Source organism: Scomber scombrus, chromosome 15 (genome assembly GCF_963691925.1).
Source record: "Scomber scombrus chromosome 15, fScoSco1.1, whole genome shotgun sequence".
NCBI lineage: Eukaryota > Metazoa > Chordata > Actinopteri > Scombriformes > Scombridae > Scomber > Scomber scombrus.
The window spans coordinates 1638777-1652060 of NC_084984.1; the positions used below are offsets into that span (position 1 = coordinate 1638777).

A 13284-nucleotide genomic window follows, 5' to 3' on the forward strand; every position below is an offset into this window, starting at 1 on the left:
GAAGTCTCATTCTGTAAAACATCCTTTGCTCGGACATATTTTTCTGTGAAAGGATCGAAACCCTGAAACTCTCAGCCTGAACACTTGAAATTTGCTGCACACTTCACCAAATCCTGGTTAATTCAACAACAACAAAAAATGTCCTCACATCTTTTACCCATCATTTCTACCATCTTTGACCTTGTTTTTTTATTCTGTGCTATATTGTATTTATTGTGTTGATGTACTTTGTTTACTTCCTTTTCCTTATTTGCATTTCTTGCTTTCACAAAAGCCCTCCTATAGGGAGAGGTGTTGTAAATTAGCATTAACTATAAACACTATTATATTAGCATCAGACAGTAGTTCTAGCCTGTCTATGTATACTGTATATGTCCCTATTAAATAAACCATAATAAGTAATAAATAAATGAACCCAGCTCACCTACAGCCCATCACACAGAGAGAGAGAGAGAGAGAGAGAGAGAGAGAGAGAGAGAGAGAGAGAGAGAGAGAGAGAGAGAGAGAGAGAGAGAGCAATTTAAATGCATTTATTCTCTTCTAATGTTACATGTTTTGCTTTGTGCTCATTACAATTTTTAAGTTTATATTTTACATGGAGTGTTAAGGCCCATTTATGCTCAACGTTAAATATGGATCCGGATCCGGACGGAGCCTTCTGTCCGTGCTCCGCGTTCATTTCGTCCGTTTTTCTGCACGTTCCATAAAGCCTACGGATATGGGCAAAACGGAGCAGTACCACCGGAAACCATGAGGGGGCAGTGTTGCTGTCACTACCCGATACGTAGCTCTAGTGAGACACGAAGAAGAAATAACAAGGGCGGAACTTTTTGAGGAAAGGTTGTGCAAGTTGGTTAGAAACTTTAAACATATCGTTTTGTGTCTTTTATGCAAGAGGAGCATTATCAATATCTCCTCCACAGTCGCCATGTTTGTTTTTGAGTTTGTTGTTGTCATAAACGTTTGACTCTGTGCTGCCCCCTGGTGGACGTATTGGTTAACATCCATGCCAACGTAAAGGACGCATGGAAGTATGTGAGCAGTGACGGTAACATTTTCATACGTACGTTGAGCATAAATGGGCCTTTACTCATCATCGTGTCCACAGAGTCTATTTAACATAAAGAACATTGAGTTTACACGATTATAAAATACACTTTATGAATAAGCAAATGCTTCAGTCTATCATCCTCTCTCTATATGACCACTCCTTTGTTCAAACATTAACCTGTAATTAAAATCAGAGCTGTGCAGATGTCAGTTTGCTGTTGGTTTGTGAGTCAGTGGGCGGAGGTAGGGAGGGAGGGAAGGATGGAGAGAGAGAGAGAGAGAGAGAGAGAGAGAGAGAGAGAGAGAGAGAGAGAGAAGCACTGCTTGTTTAATGTTAACGCCGCTGCAGTAAGAAAGAAGCGTGAAGTTCATGATAAGCTCCCTGCTGTCTCCTCCTGTTTGTCCTCGAGTGACATTTAGCCGCTTCTACTTCCCGTTTGTCTCCTCGCTGCAGCAACTCAACGTTAAACTGTTATATGAATATATGATGCTGTCTGTGTGGAACCGTGATCCAATAACAATCAGCAAGGTAAAGTAAAGCAGTGTAGTATTGAATAAAAAAGGCTTCCACTTTATAATAAGTCTTCTCTTATAAAGGCTTTGTGAATGGTCAATAATTGGCTTGTTAATTAGGTTGGGAATCCTTTCAAAATCATTAATAAGCTGCTATAACTCGGTTAAAAACAAACAAAAAGAAGGGTAACAGTGAGCAGTTTCTTGCCAAATAGTGATCCCATATTTCCAGTGTTGGGAAAGTTCACTTTCTACATGAACTAGTTCAAAGTTCAGTTCATAGTTCATAATTCAACATTTTGAACTAAATTCACAGTTCTTTTTTTTTTTAATATGTTGCTGCGAGCTATTATTTTTCAAAATTATTGCCACAGCTCATATAGAACCACAGACAGCAATTATTTGATCAGTTTTAACACTGAAACTATGCGTTAGATTTCAAAATAGTTTTAGGTAATCATACGAAGATGCCGTATTAATGGTGGAGGCAGAGTCTGAGGTAGTGCTGCTCATAGACATATACATGGGTTAGGGTTAGTATATATGTCTATGGTGCCACTCATAGACATATACATGGGTTAGGGTTAGTATATATGTCTATGCTGCTGCTCATAGACATATATACATGGGTTAGGGTTAGTATATATGTCTATGCTGCTGCTCATGTATACTACAAGTGTTTCTGGGGATTTGACTTTAATTTTTTAGACTTTTTTCACCTCTCTGTGCAGCTTGAAAGTGGGTAGAGTTGTGCCAGAAACCTCGACTCTTCTTCTATAACAGTCTTTAACAGTGAGCCTGCTGCACAGTGTGATCATGTGCAGAGTCAGCAGGCGACTGTCTGTGTGTCACTGCCCATCATCATCATCATCATCATCATCACCACCCTCAGTGTTCTACTTTTTACTGCTGATACTACATGTGTGCTTTTACAGTTTCTTTCTCTTTTACTTCCACGCTACAACTGAACCATGACGCCATCTAGCATGATGTCATTTAGACAGCGCTGCCGTTCAGTATCATTAACTCATCACAGCTGGAAGCCAATTAACACAATTCTTCAGGTAGAGAAAACTAGGGCTGTGTTTGAAACTGCACACTACATACTACAGACTTCTATACTACATACTTCTATACTACATACTTCTATACTACACACTAAACGACCAGATAGTAAGCAGACCGTTTACACTGCAGTAAACTACACAATAACCCACAATGCATTTCGTCCCTACCCGAGCTGAAATCATTTTAGCTCTAAATCTGTAAATATACCACTTTATCAACATTTCTAACATTTTTAGGCGAGAAAGTAAAGTAGCCCTTTAGATCCACAATATGACGCTAATCTGTCCAAATAACTGTGCTGCACTGGGTGACTCTTTCTTATGAAGAGTTTGTTCCTTTATCGAAGTGTGATTGATCATTCTGAAGTGTTTTTAATAGTTTTTGGACAACAACAGAGGCATAAAATATATCAGACTGTGACACACTCACAGTACTTGTTAGTATATCAGTTCTTTGTTGGTTTGGATCCAAACATGAAGAAAAATATAGAAAATTGGCAGAATTATCCTTTAATTCGTTTTTTTCCCAAATTGCTGAGACCCATTCCTTTGAATTACGCTTCATTTCCCCCAAAACTCTAATGTTGTGATGTTTTCCTGCACAATCATTTTCACAAACTTCGAGCTTCCGAACTTGTCGAAACCAAACTACTAAAAATCATCTAAATTAAACTTTTCCTTCAGACATCAAATACTCACAGACTAGAAAACAGCCATCAAACACTGATGAGATCCATTCAACACTACAGTAAATAGTGATTTTAATAATTATATTAATGGTTCTCCCACAGAACAACCTCTTTACATGATCAATACATTATAGATACATGTAATAATTTAATAATTATAAATAATTCAGCACACATCCATAATTCAGCCAAATATATAATTATATACTGAAGATATGGTTAAATATAATAAATATGATTTAATTCCTCCACTGTAGTAAAATAACCTGAAATTACATGAAAACAACTGATAAAGAATGTAAAATACAATATAATGAATGTTATGTATTTATATATAAACCAGTGAAAGATCTTTGTGGATCTATTGTGAACCGACCCATGATGATACCTTTGTTATCTATCTATCTATCCTGAGGTTCTGATTGATGTGTGAACAAAGTGTTTCCACCTGGAGGATTGTGTGTTAATTGGCTTCCAGCTGTGATGAGTTAATGACACTGAGTGGCAGCGCTTTCTAAACGAGCACATGAGTGAAAACAGGCAAATAGTGTTTAAAGTTTTTCGGCAATAGGTCTGTGTTTTTGGTAGATGTGTTTTTGGTAGATGTGTTTTTGGTAGATGTGTTTTTGGTAGATGGCGTCATGGTTTGGGATGTTTAGTTAATGGACTCAGTTATAGTGTGTATGATGGAGAAAAACTCTATAGGATTCTGTAAGATACTGTATTTATCAAACTTGTAAGAATCACACCAAATAATACTCTAAAGAACAAATGTAGATAAAAAATAAGGTACTTTACTGTAGTACAGTTTGAGGTACTTGTAATTTACTGTAGTACAGTTTAAGGTACTTGTACTTTACTGTAGTACAGTCTGAGGTACGTACCTCAAACTGTACTACAGTAAAGTACAAGTACCTCAAACTGTACTACAGTAAAGTACAAGTACCTTAAACTGTACTACAGTAAATTACAAGTACCTCAAACTGTACTACAGTAAAGTACAAGTACCTCTAACTGTACTACAGTAAAGTACAAGTACCTCAAACTGTACTACAGTAAAGTACAAGTACCTCAAACTGTAATACAGTAAAGTACAAGTACCTCAAACTGTACTACAATAAAGTACAAGTACCTCAAACTGCACTACAGTAAAGTACAAGTACCTCAAACTGCACTACAGTAAAGTACAAGTACCTCAAATTGTACTACAGTAAAGTACAAGTACCTCAAACTGTAGTACAGTAAAGTACAAGTACCTCAAATTGTACTACAGTAAAGTACAAGTACCTCAAACTGTAGTACAGTAAAGTACAAGTACCTCAAACTGTAAGACACAAATCAATACGAGCTCTGCAGCAGCGGAGATACACAACAATACACAACTCATATTAAGTGATGTATGATGAGAACAGAATGAGCTCATTTAATTACGCTCGCTGTTGATTTACAGTCTCGACACTAGACGGCTTTTGTTTCACATTCTCGATGCATCACAGAAACAGAGTACACGACGCTTTCTGGCAGTCGAACTGAAACTTTTTAACCGGTGGAGCTCAGAAAAAAGAGAGAAACGATGAGAACGGGGGAGTAACGCAGGCGTCGGCTCAGCGTGGAGGATCGCTGTCTTCAGATGATGAAATCTGTCAGACTGTCAGATGGTGACACAACGCTACAGTACACAACACACTGTCACATCACATGACTTTTCTGATCCTTAAAATAGGAAAGTATGAAAAGAGAAATGTGATGTTTGTGTGTTTATTTTGTGTCAGAATGAATTCCTCTTCCGGGTTAAAGAAAGGACGCTACGAATGTTCTTAGAGGAGAGTTTTCAGTCTTTATTTGTAAGATACATATAAGATGTGTCTGTAGCATAGACTGTATATAAGAAATGGACGTAACATCCGTGAAGTCACCCATTGGTTTGTGGACTGCTGCTCGGAGGCCAATAGTTTCGGATCTGAGCAGCGCCATCTTGAAAATTGTCCCTGAAGGGAAATGTGTCTTGGACTCTGAGTGCTGAGACAGCTGCCGCCATAGTTCAAAAGAACAAAGAAAGTAAAAGTAAAGTTGCACATTTGCACAACAATAAATGATGCAATGCTACCTGTTGCCTCAATAAATAAATACGGTAAGTACACATATTGCACATTCCCACAAATTTCCGTACAAGATAACAGCAAAGGGGATTACACCACTCATAGCAGACAGTAATGCACCTCACACTGTTTACAGAGTTTTATTTATTATTCTAATGGAGGTAGGGATACATTAATATTTAAATCTGTTAAACTTGCATATGGGGATTCTGTAACGTTTGCCAGATGGTAACAGTTGGTATTCTGGATTGAGGATGTGGGTATAGCACATTTAAACAACAAGACAATTCAAAGTGCTTCGTTTAAAACATGGTGGAGGTTTCTGGCACAACTTCCCCTTCTTCTAAGACGCATGAAGAAGAGAAAAAAGTGTGCAGGAAGTCAAAGTTGCAGCAACACTTAAAGTATAGAAGAAGGTTTATTAATAGACCGACGAGTTTCGTGGATACTTTACAATGTAATTAAAGCCTCCGTATATAAGAATAGCTGATGCCTCCTGTCCTTCTGTTCTGTCTTTCTCTCTTTTTTTCACTTCTTTCACTTCAATGTATAAGAAGAGTTTAACACAAGTCATAAAGTACAGTTTGTGGCAGCTCTGCACAAATTCAGTGAAATGAATATATCTTATTATCACACCTGCCTCCTTCTCATTGAGCCTTAACACTGCATTTAAATGTACTTAGATGCCCTTTATTAACAATTAGAGAGTGGGTGTTTGCTAACATAAATATTATAAAATTAAATTCATGCTGCTGTAATTTACTTCTTTTTTAATTTGCACAGCAACACAGGCAGTTTGACTTTGAAGGTAGTTTCCAGGTAGAAGCAGATGGTCAGGTGTGTGTTTACCTGGCAGGGCAGTCAAAGCTGCTGCTGTGTGTGCGTGTGTGTGCGTGTGCATGTGTGTGTGTATGTGTATGTGTGTGTGTATGTGTGTGTGTGTGTGTATGTGTGTGTGTGTGTGTATGTGTGCACACTGTCTGAACACTTTTTCTTTTCTCTCTTATGTTTTTCAGGGGAAGAGTTTTACGAGACGTCTCCGTACGAGCCGATCCATTTCTCAGAGGAATTCAGACATGCCTCCATCATCTCAGGTACCGATGCTCAAGTGTGTGTGTGTGTGTGTGTGTGTGTGTGTGTGTGTGTGTGTGTGTGTGTGTGTGTGTGTGTGTGTGTGTGTTGTATACCTCTCATCTCTGTGAAGGAGTTTTTTTTCCTCGGTGCAGATTGAACAGACCGACACACACTTATCAAGGTTGCAGCAGCAGTGACTGATAGTTTCTGGGAATGGTTGGGGGATGGGGGGGAGTGTGTGTGTGTGTGTGTGTGTGTGTGTGTGTGTGTGTGTGTGTGTGTGTGTGTGTGGAGGGGAGGGGGGGGGCAGTTTCCCCGCTGATTAAGATGAACTGAACAGCTCTCTTCCTCGCTGCCATCGCTGCTGCTGCTGCTCGCTCCATCTGTGAATGCGTGAATGAATGTGTGTCTTTGTAATTACAGCTCTGTGTGTGTGTGTGTGTGTGTGTGTGTGTGTGTGTGTGTGTGTGTGTGTGTGTGAGTGTGTGTGTGTTGAGAGAGGGAGAGAGGAGAGAGAGAGAGAGTGTGTGTGCAACTGAAGCGACCCTTTCATGAAAAACCTATTTTCCTTCCAAATTTCTCATGTGCCAGAACACATTTCTCATTATTTAAAGGGCAGAGAGAGATAACCTTTTTTTCCCTTATATATTACAGGCTGACTGACACAGTGTCCAGACGCACGCTATCGGCTGATTGGCTGATTTTTTAGCTTTGAACACATATATTGGAACAGTACAATCAGCCCATAAAAGGACCACTCCACCATTTGTGTGTTAACAGACTGGGTGTTTTTAGGGCTAATTTCCCCCTTTTATTTTTATTATTGAGTTTTTCTTGTATTTAGTAAAATCTTCTTTTATAAAATAATTGCAAATACATCAGGTGTATGAGTTAGGTAACATGAAGAACAACAATACAACAGAGCAAGGAGCAAAAAAGATGTAAGAGAAGAGAAGGAAGAAAAAAGTAAACAAATGAAAAGCCAGCAACTACAAAAACAGCAAAAACGAGAGAGAAAATAAATAAATAAATAAAATGAAGTAAATACAATTAATAAATGACTTAAATGAATACATTGTAATAAATAGATAAATAATATTAAGCAAATAAAATAAATAAATAACTTGAAGTAAATACAAATAAATGAATACATAAATAAACAAATAAAATGAAGTAAATAAAAAAATAAAAAAGCTACTTCTAATTTATTTGGGGTATTTATTGCTGGGAAAAAAAGCTGCATGGATACTGGACCAAAAATGGTGTCCACCCTAAGATATCTGACCAATAACTGGAGAGAACCTTCTTAACTGGCTTGTAGTGATCATAGGTTCAGTCCCAATCCGCCCTTACCCCTAACCCTTACACCTATATAGGAATGTATTATATGAGCTGAATATCGCCCATTCAGTCCAATAAGAATTGCTTGACTGATGCACAAACTAAAAAAAGTTTCAAGGTTCCCGCTCGGCCCACAGACTTTACAGTGTGATGATGTCACAGATTTTTAAATCTCTTTTTTGGGTTTGAAGAAAAATATAATATAAAACCTCCATTGATCAAACATTCACAACATAAAGAGTCATAATTGATCCTGTCCACAGTTGGAGGTCTATGGGGTAAAATGCTGTTTGGGCCACAATACGTTAGCTGCAATACCGCGAGTGACCACTAGGGGAAATCAGCTGATGAATGATAAGTGGTGGCACCCAATCAGCTCTAATAACACATCCAACCACACCAACATCCTCTCCCAGAATGCACAGGGGCTTAGTAGCTACGCTCTCTCACGTTCAGAAGCAGATCATTTCTTCCAGACCACTCAAATAAAATCATCTGCCGTTGCTCTGTATCAGATTTACACCCGAACACTGCAGAGGCATCAGAGAACTTCTACAAATGACATGATACGACAGATATTACAGTCTGCTGTGCAGCTCCTGAACCAGCGTCCAGCAGACTGCAGCCTGTCAGGTTTCGGGTAATCCAGCCCGTCATCGCTTCCAGCAGCTTCTCCCTCGGTATCAGTGTCTGGATGAGGCCGAATCCACCAGAGAAATCAGAGAATGTGATTCTCACAGAGCAGCCGGTTCAATCCAGACAAGAATGAGCTCTCTGCAGCAGGTAGATGATGCTATCGTCCAATCACTGCTGAGTCAGCTTGTATGTTTGGTACGGATGGGAATCGTTTCGTTTAAGAAATAACGATACCAGCACCAATCCAAGTAGCCTTAAAGTGATACTGATACAGACTGAGTCCTTCATTAGATACCTATTACACATTTAGTGCACTTGCTTTTATCTGGTGTAACAGGCGTGTAGTGTAGACACACTTTAGGTCAGAGGTCACTAATAGGGGGACCGCAAAATATATTGAGGATTGAGGTTTGTTAAATTTTGTCTGAGCGTTTCTATTTTAATGGGCGCCGCTTCTCCAGCTATTGCGGTAAAAGTGGAGCGGCCCTCGGAAACTCACAGACCAATGTGCAAGGCCAGTCTTCTCACTTGAGGCTAATCAACCAATCAAATCCGTGCATTCGGACATGCGGAGAGACTCGACTGTCATTGAGATACACGGAGAAAAGTTATAAAGTTATTAGATGTGAAATTAAGTTTATGGTTTAAGTTTAAAAGTAAAAAGTGATTATTTTTTATTTTTCTAAATACCGAATTTCTAACAGCAGCTGCTGATATTATACTCAAAAGGAAAATGGCACATATATTAGTGTTCCTTGTGTCCAATAGTTTCAGAATGGGTCACTAGTTTTTAGGCTTAGAAATACTGATTATACCAGACAGCCATAAAGGTATCTAGTACAGTTACTCAGCCCTAATGTTTGGGCTCGTTGTCACACTGCAGAATGAACCAATCAGACGCCTCCCTGATGGCATCACATTATAGCAAAGAATCATCTAAGAGGCCTAAAACCTTTTCCACAGTCCTCTATGTGTGACTGACATCATGACCTTTCGTGTTGTTTTTCTCATTATAATTTGGTTCATGTGCGACTGTAGACGTTCTGTGATTGTGAGCAGTAAACTTCTCTTTTTGAAAGGTTGGTATCAGTCCAGCTCACCTGGCAGTAACCTGAGCAGATGGTGATGCTGAAGAGGTGAAAGGTCGGCTGCTGGTCGGCTGTGATGAGGCAGTTCTCTGTCAGGCTGCACATTTCATTACTTTATTTCTTTTACTTCAACTTTCAAGTCTTTTTGGTTGAATTTCCTGCAGTTCATTTCCACCTGTTTTATGAGTATTCTTGTAAATGAACATCACCTTCTTCTTCTTTTTTTTTCTTTTTTTTTTTGCACGTACTCCTGCCTTCATTATCGTCTCTTTATCACCTCATTAACACCCACCGCTGCTCTTCATTCGACGCTCCCAGTTAAAATCCAGAGGTGATCAGAAGTTTCCCACAGTCAGCCGTAAACTGTGGAACGATTTGCTTCTTTAATATTAAATCCTTATCCTCAAAAACCCCGTCTTAAAACAGAAATCTATCCTTCAGCTTTTTAACCCTTTACATTCTGTTCGGGACAAATTTGACCCATTTAACCTTCTTGTCGTCCTCCCGGGTCAAATTGACCCTGTCTGTTATGGCTGTTCCTTCTTTCCTCCCTTCCTTCCTTCCTCCCTCCTTGTCTCCTTCTTTCCTTCCTCTCTCTTTACTCCCTTCCTTCGTTCATCCCCCTTTCATCCTTCCTTCTTTCCTTCCTTCTTTCCTTCCCTCCTTCCTTCCTTCCTTCCTCCATAGTAACTAGTGATGGAGAGACTAAAGAGACTCAAAACTACCAGTAAGAAACATTTCCATCATTATTGCTATGTTATATTTTAATGTCTGAGGTAAAATAGGACATGATATTGTGTGATAGGAGATGTTTAGTGGTGTAAAAGCTAAAAAATACACTCTCTCTGCTCTCTGAAACATTAATCAAGGTTTAATTACACATTTAAATAGTAAATGTTAAATGGACTGTACTTATAAAGCACTTTTCTAGTCATTAAGACCACTCAAAGCACTTTTACACTACATCTCATTCACCCATTCACACACATTCATACACTGATGGCAGCAGCTACCACGCAGGGTGCCAACCTGCTCATCAGAGGGAAACTAGCCATTCATATACTGTCGGCATAGCAACGGGAGCAATTTGGGGTTAAGTGTCTTGCCCAAGGACACATGGACATGTGGACTGGAGGAGCCGGGAATCGAACCCTGATTGATGGACGACCCGCTCTACCTCCTGAGCCACAGCCGCCCCCATTTATTGATCAGCCAGATCGACTATTGATGCTTTCTAAACACATCTGTGCTTCAACATTTGGTAGAGACACTTTTTATGAGGAGAACAAACTGTGAGGAGAGAATATGAGAAGTATGTAAAGGGTTAATAGTAGGGATGCTCGATATTGACTTTTCTGCCGATATTCCGATATTCCCCAACTCTTAATTTCCGATACCGATATTTGCAGGCTTTTTACACCAAAACTGTTACTGGTAACAACATAACATATCTCCTACTGTTGAATTAACACATTATGCCTAATCTTATTGTGATGCCCCACTGGATGCAAACATAAATGCAACATGGCTTTCCACATGTAAACACTGTCTGTGCAAAACAAGAGAACAACTTCAATTTAAGTTATGGAATAAAGTGCCAATATAGCACTGCCATATTTATTATGCTGCTTTGCAGTCATTGCAAATTACAAATTTACTATCCGTAGGACACACTTGGAAATAGTTCCAAACCACAGACATAAGCCCCGTTTCTGGAGGCGGGACCTTTACAGGAACGTCCTCTCACTCGGTCCTCTCAGCTGCGGCTCCATAGCAGAGTAGGACCCAGATAGGACCCAGATAGGACCCAGATAGGACCCAGCGGACTCTGCAGAGTAGGACCCAGATAGGACCCAGATAAGACCCAGATAGGACCCAGATAAGACCCAGATAGGACCCACCGGACTCTGATGGTGGCGTCACAGAGGCGACTCGCCGAAAGCATAACAGAGAAAATGACAACGAGGAGGTAAACCTTCTGTTTGTGTGTTCGTGTGGACGCTATGAACTTGTTAGCCACGGTTAGCCACGGTTAGCTATGGTTAGCCACGGTTAGCTACGGTTAGCGACCCACGAGTCTAGCGTGTTGTTGTTGTTATACGTCATCAAGTGCGCGCCGGTAAACGTCCCATGCTGCGTTCATGCAGGCTCGGAAATGCTGAAGCCTACAGAACAAACATCGGTTATAAAAACCCGATACCGATACTTCCCGATATTACATTTTTTAGTAAATATTGGCCGATAATATCGTAGGGCCGATAATATCGGACATACCCAGTTAATAGTCATCAGGAAGACATGAACAGTGATATCTTTTGATGTTCTCTGTGCAATGCAGTTGATTTAATCCAATTTTTACAATTTTTTTTCTGGCACTATAATGTCACTTAGTGTTTAAACTCTCAGATATAGATGTTAGTATATTTGCCTTGTTCAGCTTTATTCTACCATAAAACTTATATTCACACAAACATACAGAAATATCAACCCAAAAATAAGTATTTATAAAGGGAAACAAAATAGTGAAATGATACACGGTTTGAACCGCAACATGTTTTACATTTCAGTCGTCTTGACTTTCTCCATCAGCAGTCTGGTGATTGGTCATCCTACATTAGACCTGCTGCACAACACACTCTCTCTCTGTGAGTCACACGTTTTCTGAGGAGTGTTTAAATGTCAGAAGCCCCGAGCAATACATCGTCATTTACACACTTTCTCTTTCTGTGTGTGTGTGTGTGTGTGTGTGTGTGTGTGTGTGTGGTCAAACAGCTGTGAAATAGACTCGCAGCTCTGTAAATTGGGTTCTGCTCTCTCAGATTAACACAAGTACAAACATGGTCAAAGCAGGAGAGCTGCAACCAATGCAACTTCAAAAAGCACTTTCTTTTACTTTCCTGCCCCCCCCCCCCCCCCCCCGACCCCCCTCCCTCCCTGTCTCACACACACACACACACAGACAGACACAGACACATAAGCAACGTTTCAATTATTTCCAATATCCGACCTGTAACACTGCTGGAAAACATGACTGCCATCTCCACACATACACACATTGATTATGCATACATGTGCAGGATTCATGCAGCAGCCAAGTGTGTGTGTGTGTGTGTGTGTGTGTGTGTGTGTGTGTGTGTGTGTGTGTGTGTGTGTGTGTGTGTGTGTGTGTGTGTGTGTGTGTGTGTGTGTCTTAAATCACCTGTCTACTGGAATCTGAAAGCATGATGTGAGGATCCACACTCTGAGAGCCTCCGAATGCTCAAAGGAGATAAAGAGCAAACAAGAAAGATGGGGTTGGGGGGGTGAGGTGGTGGTGATGGTGGGAGGGAGGGGGGATTGGGGGGGGGGCAGATGGAGGGAGGGAGAGATAAGAGGATAATATAGAAGTGTGTTAAATAGCAGTGGCAGAAGAAAGAGCAGTGGAACATTAAAGTATGTTTCAGACAAGAGTGTCTCAAATTGATTGGAGGGAAAGGCTCGGCGTGACCGGCTGTTTGTGAATATGGAGCTCTGTGTGTGTGTGTGTGTGTGTGTGTGTGTGTGTGTGTGTGTGTGTGTGTGTGTGTGTGTGTGTGTGTGTGTGTGTGTGTGCATGACAAAGGGAGTTCAGAAAGTAGTTTACAGACTTCTTTCAGCTATGAGAACTTACAGACAGACAGACAGGTGAGCTGGAAGATATCACCTGTAATTTAAAGCAACATTAAAGAGTTTAACTTCTCACATGCTT

General features: G+C 40.1%; 1 protein-coding gene across 1 annotated transcript in view; it reads left to right on the forward strand.

Moving 5' to 3' along the window:
• Positions 1 to 13284, forward strand: part of gfra2b (GDNF family receptor alpha 2b) — a 111898-nt gene that overhangs the window by 45279 nt on the left and 53335 nt on the right. The window contains exon 3 of the mRNA XM_062435147.1: positions 6435 to 6512. Within this exon, the coding sequence (XP_062291131.1) occupies positions 6435 to 6512 (78 nt within the window). The remainder of the gene's footprint in view (positions 1 to 6434; positions 6513 to 13284) is intronic.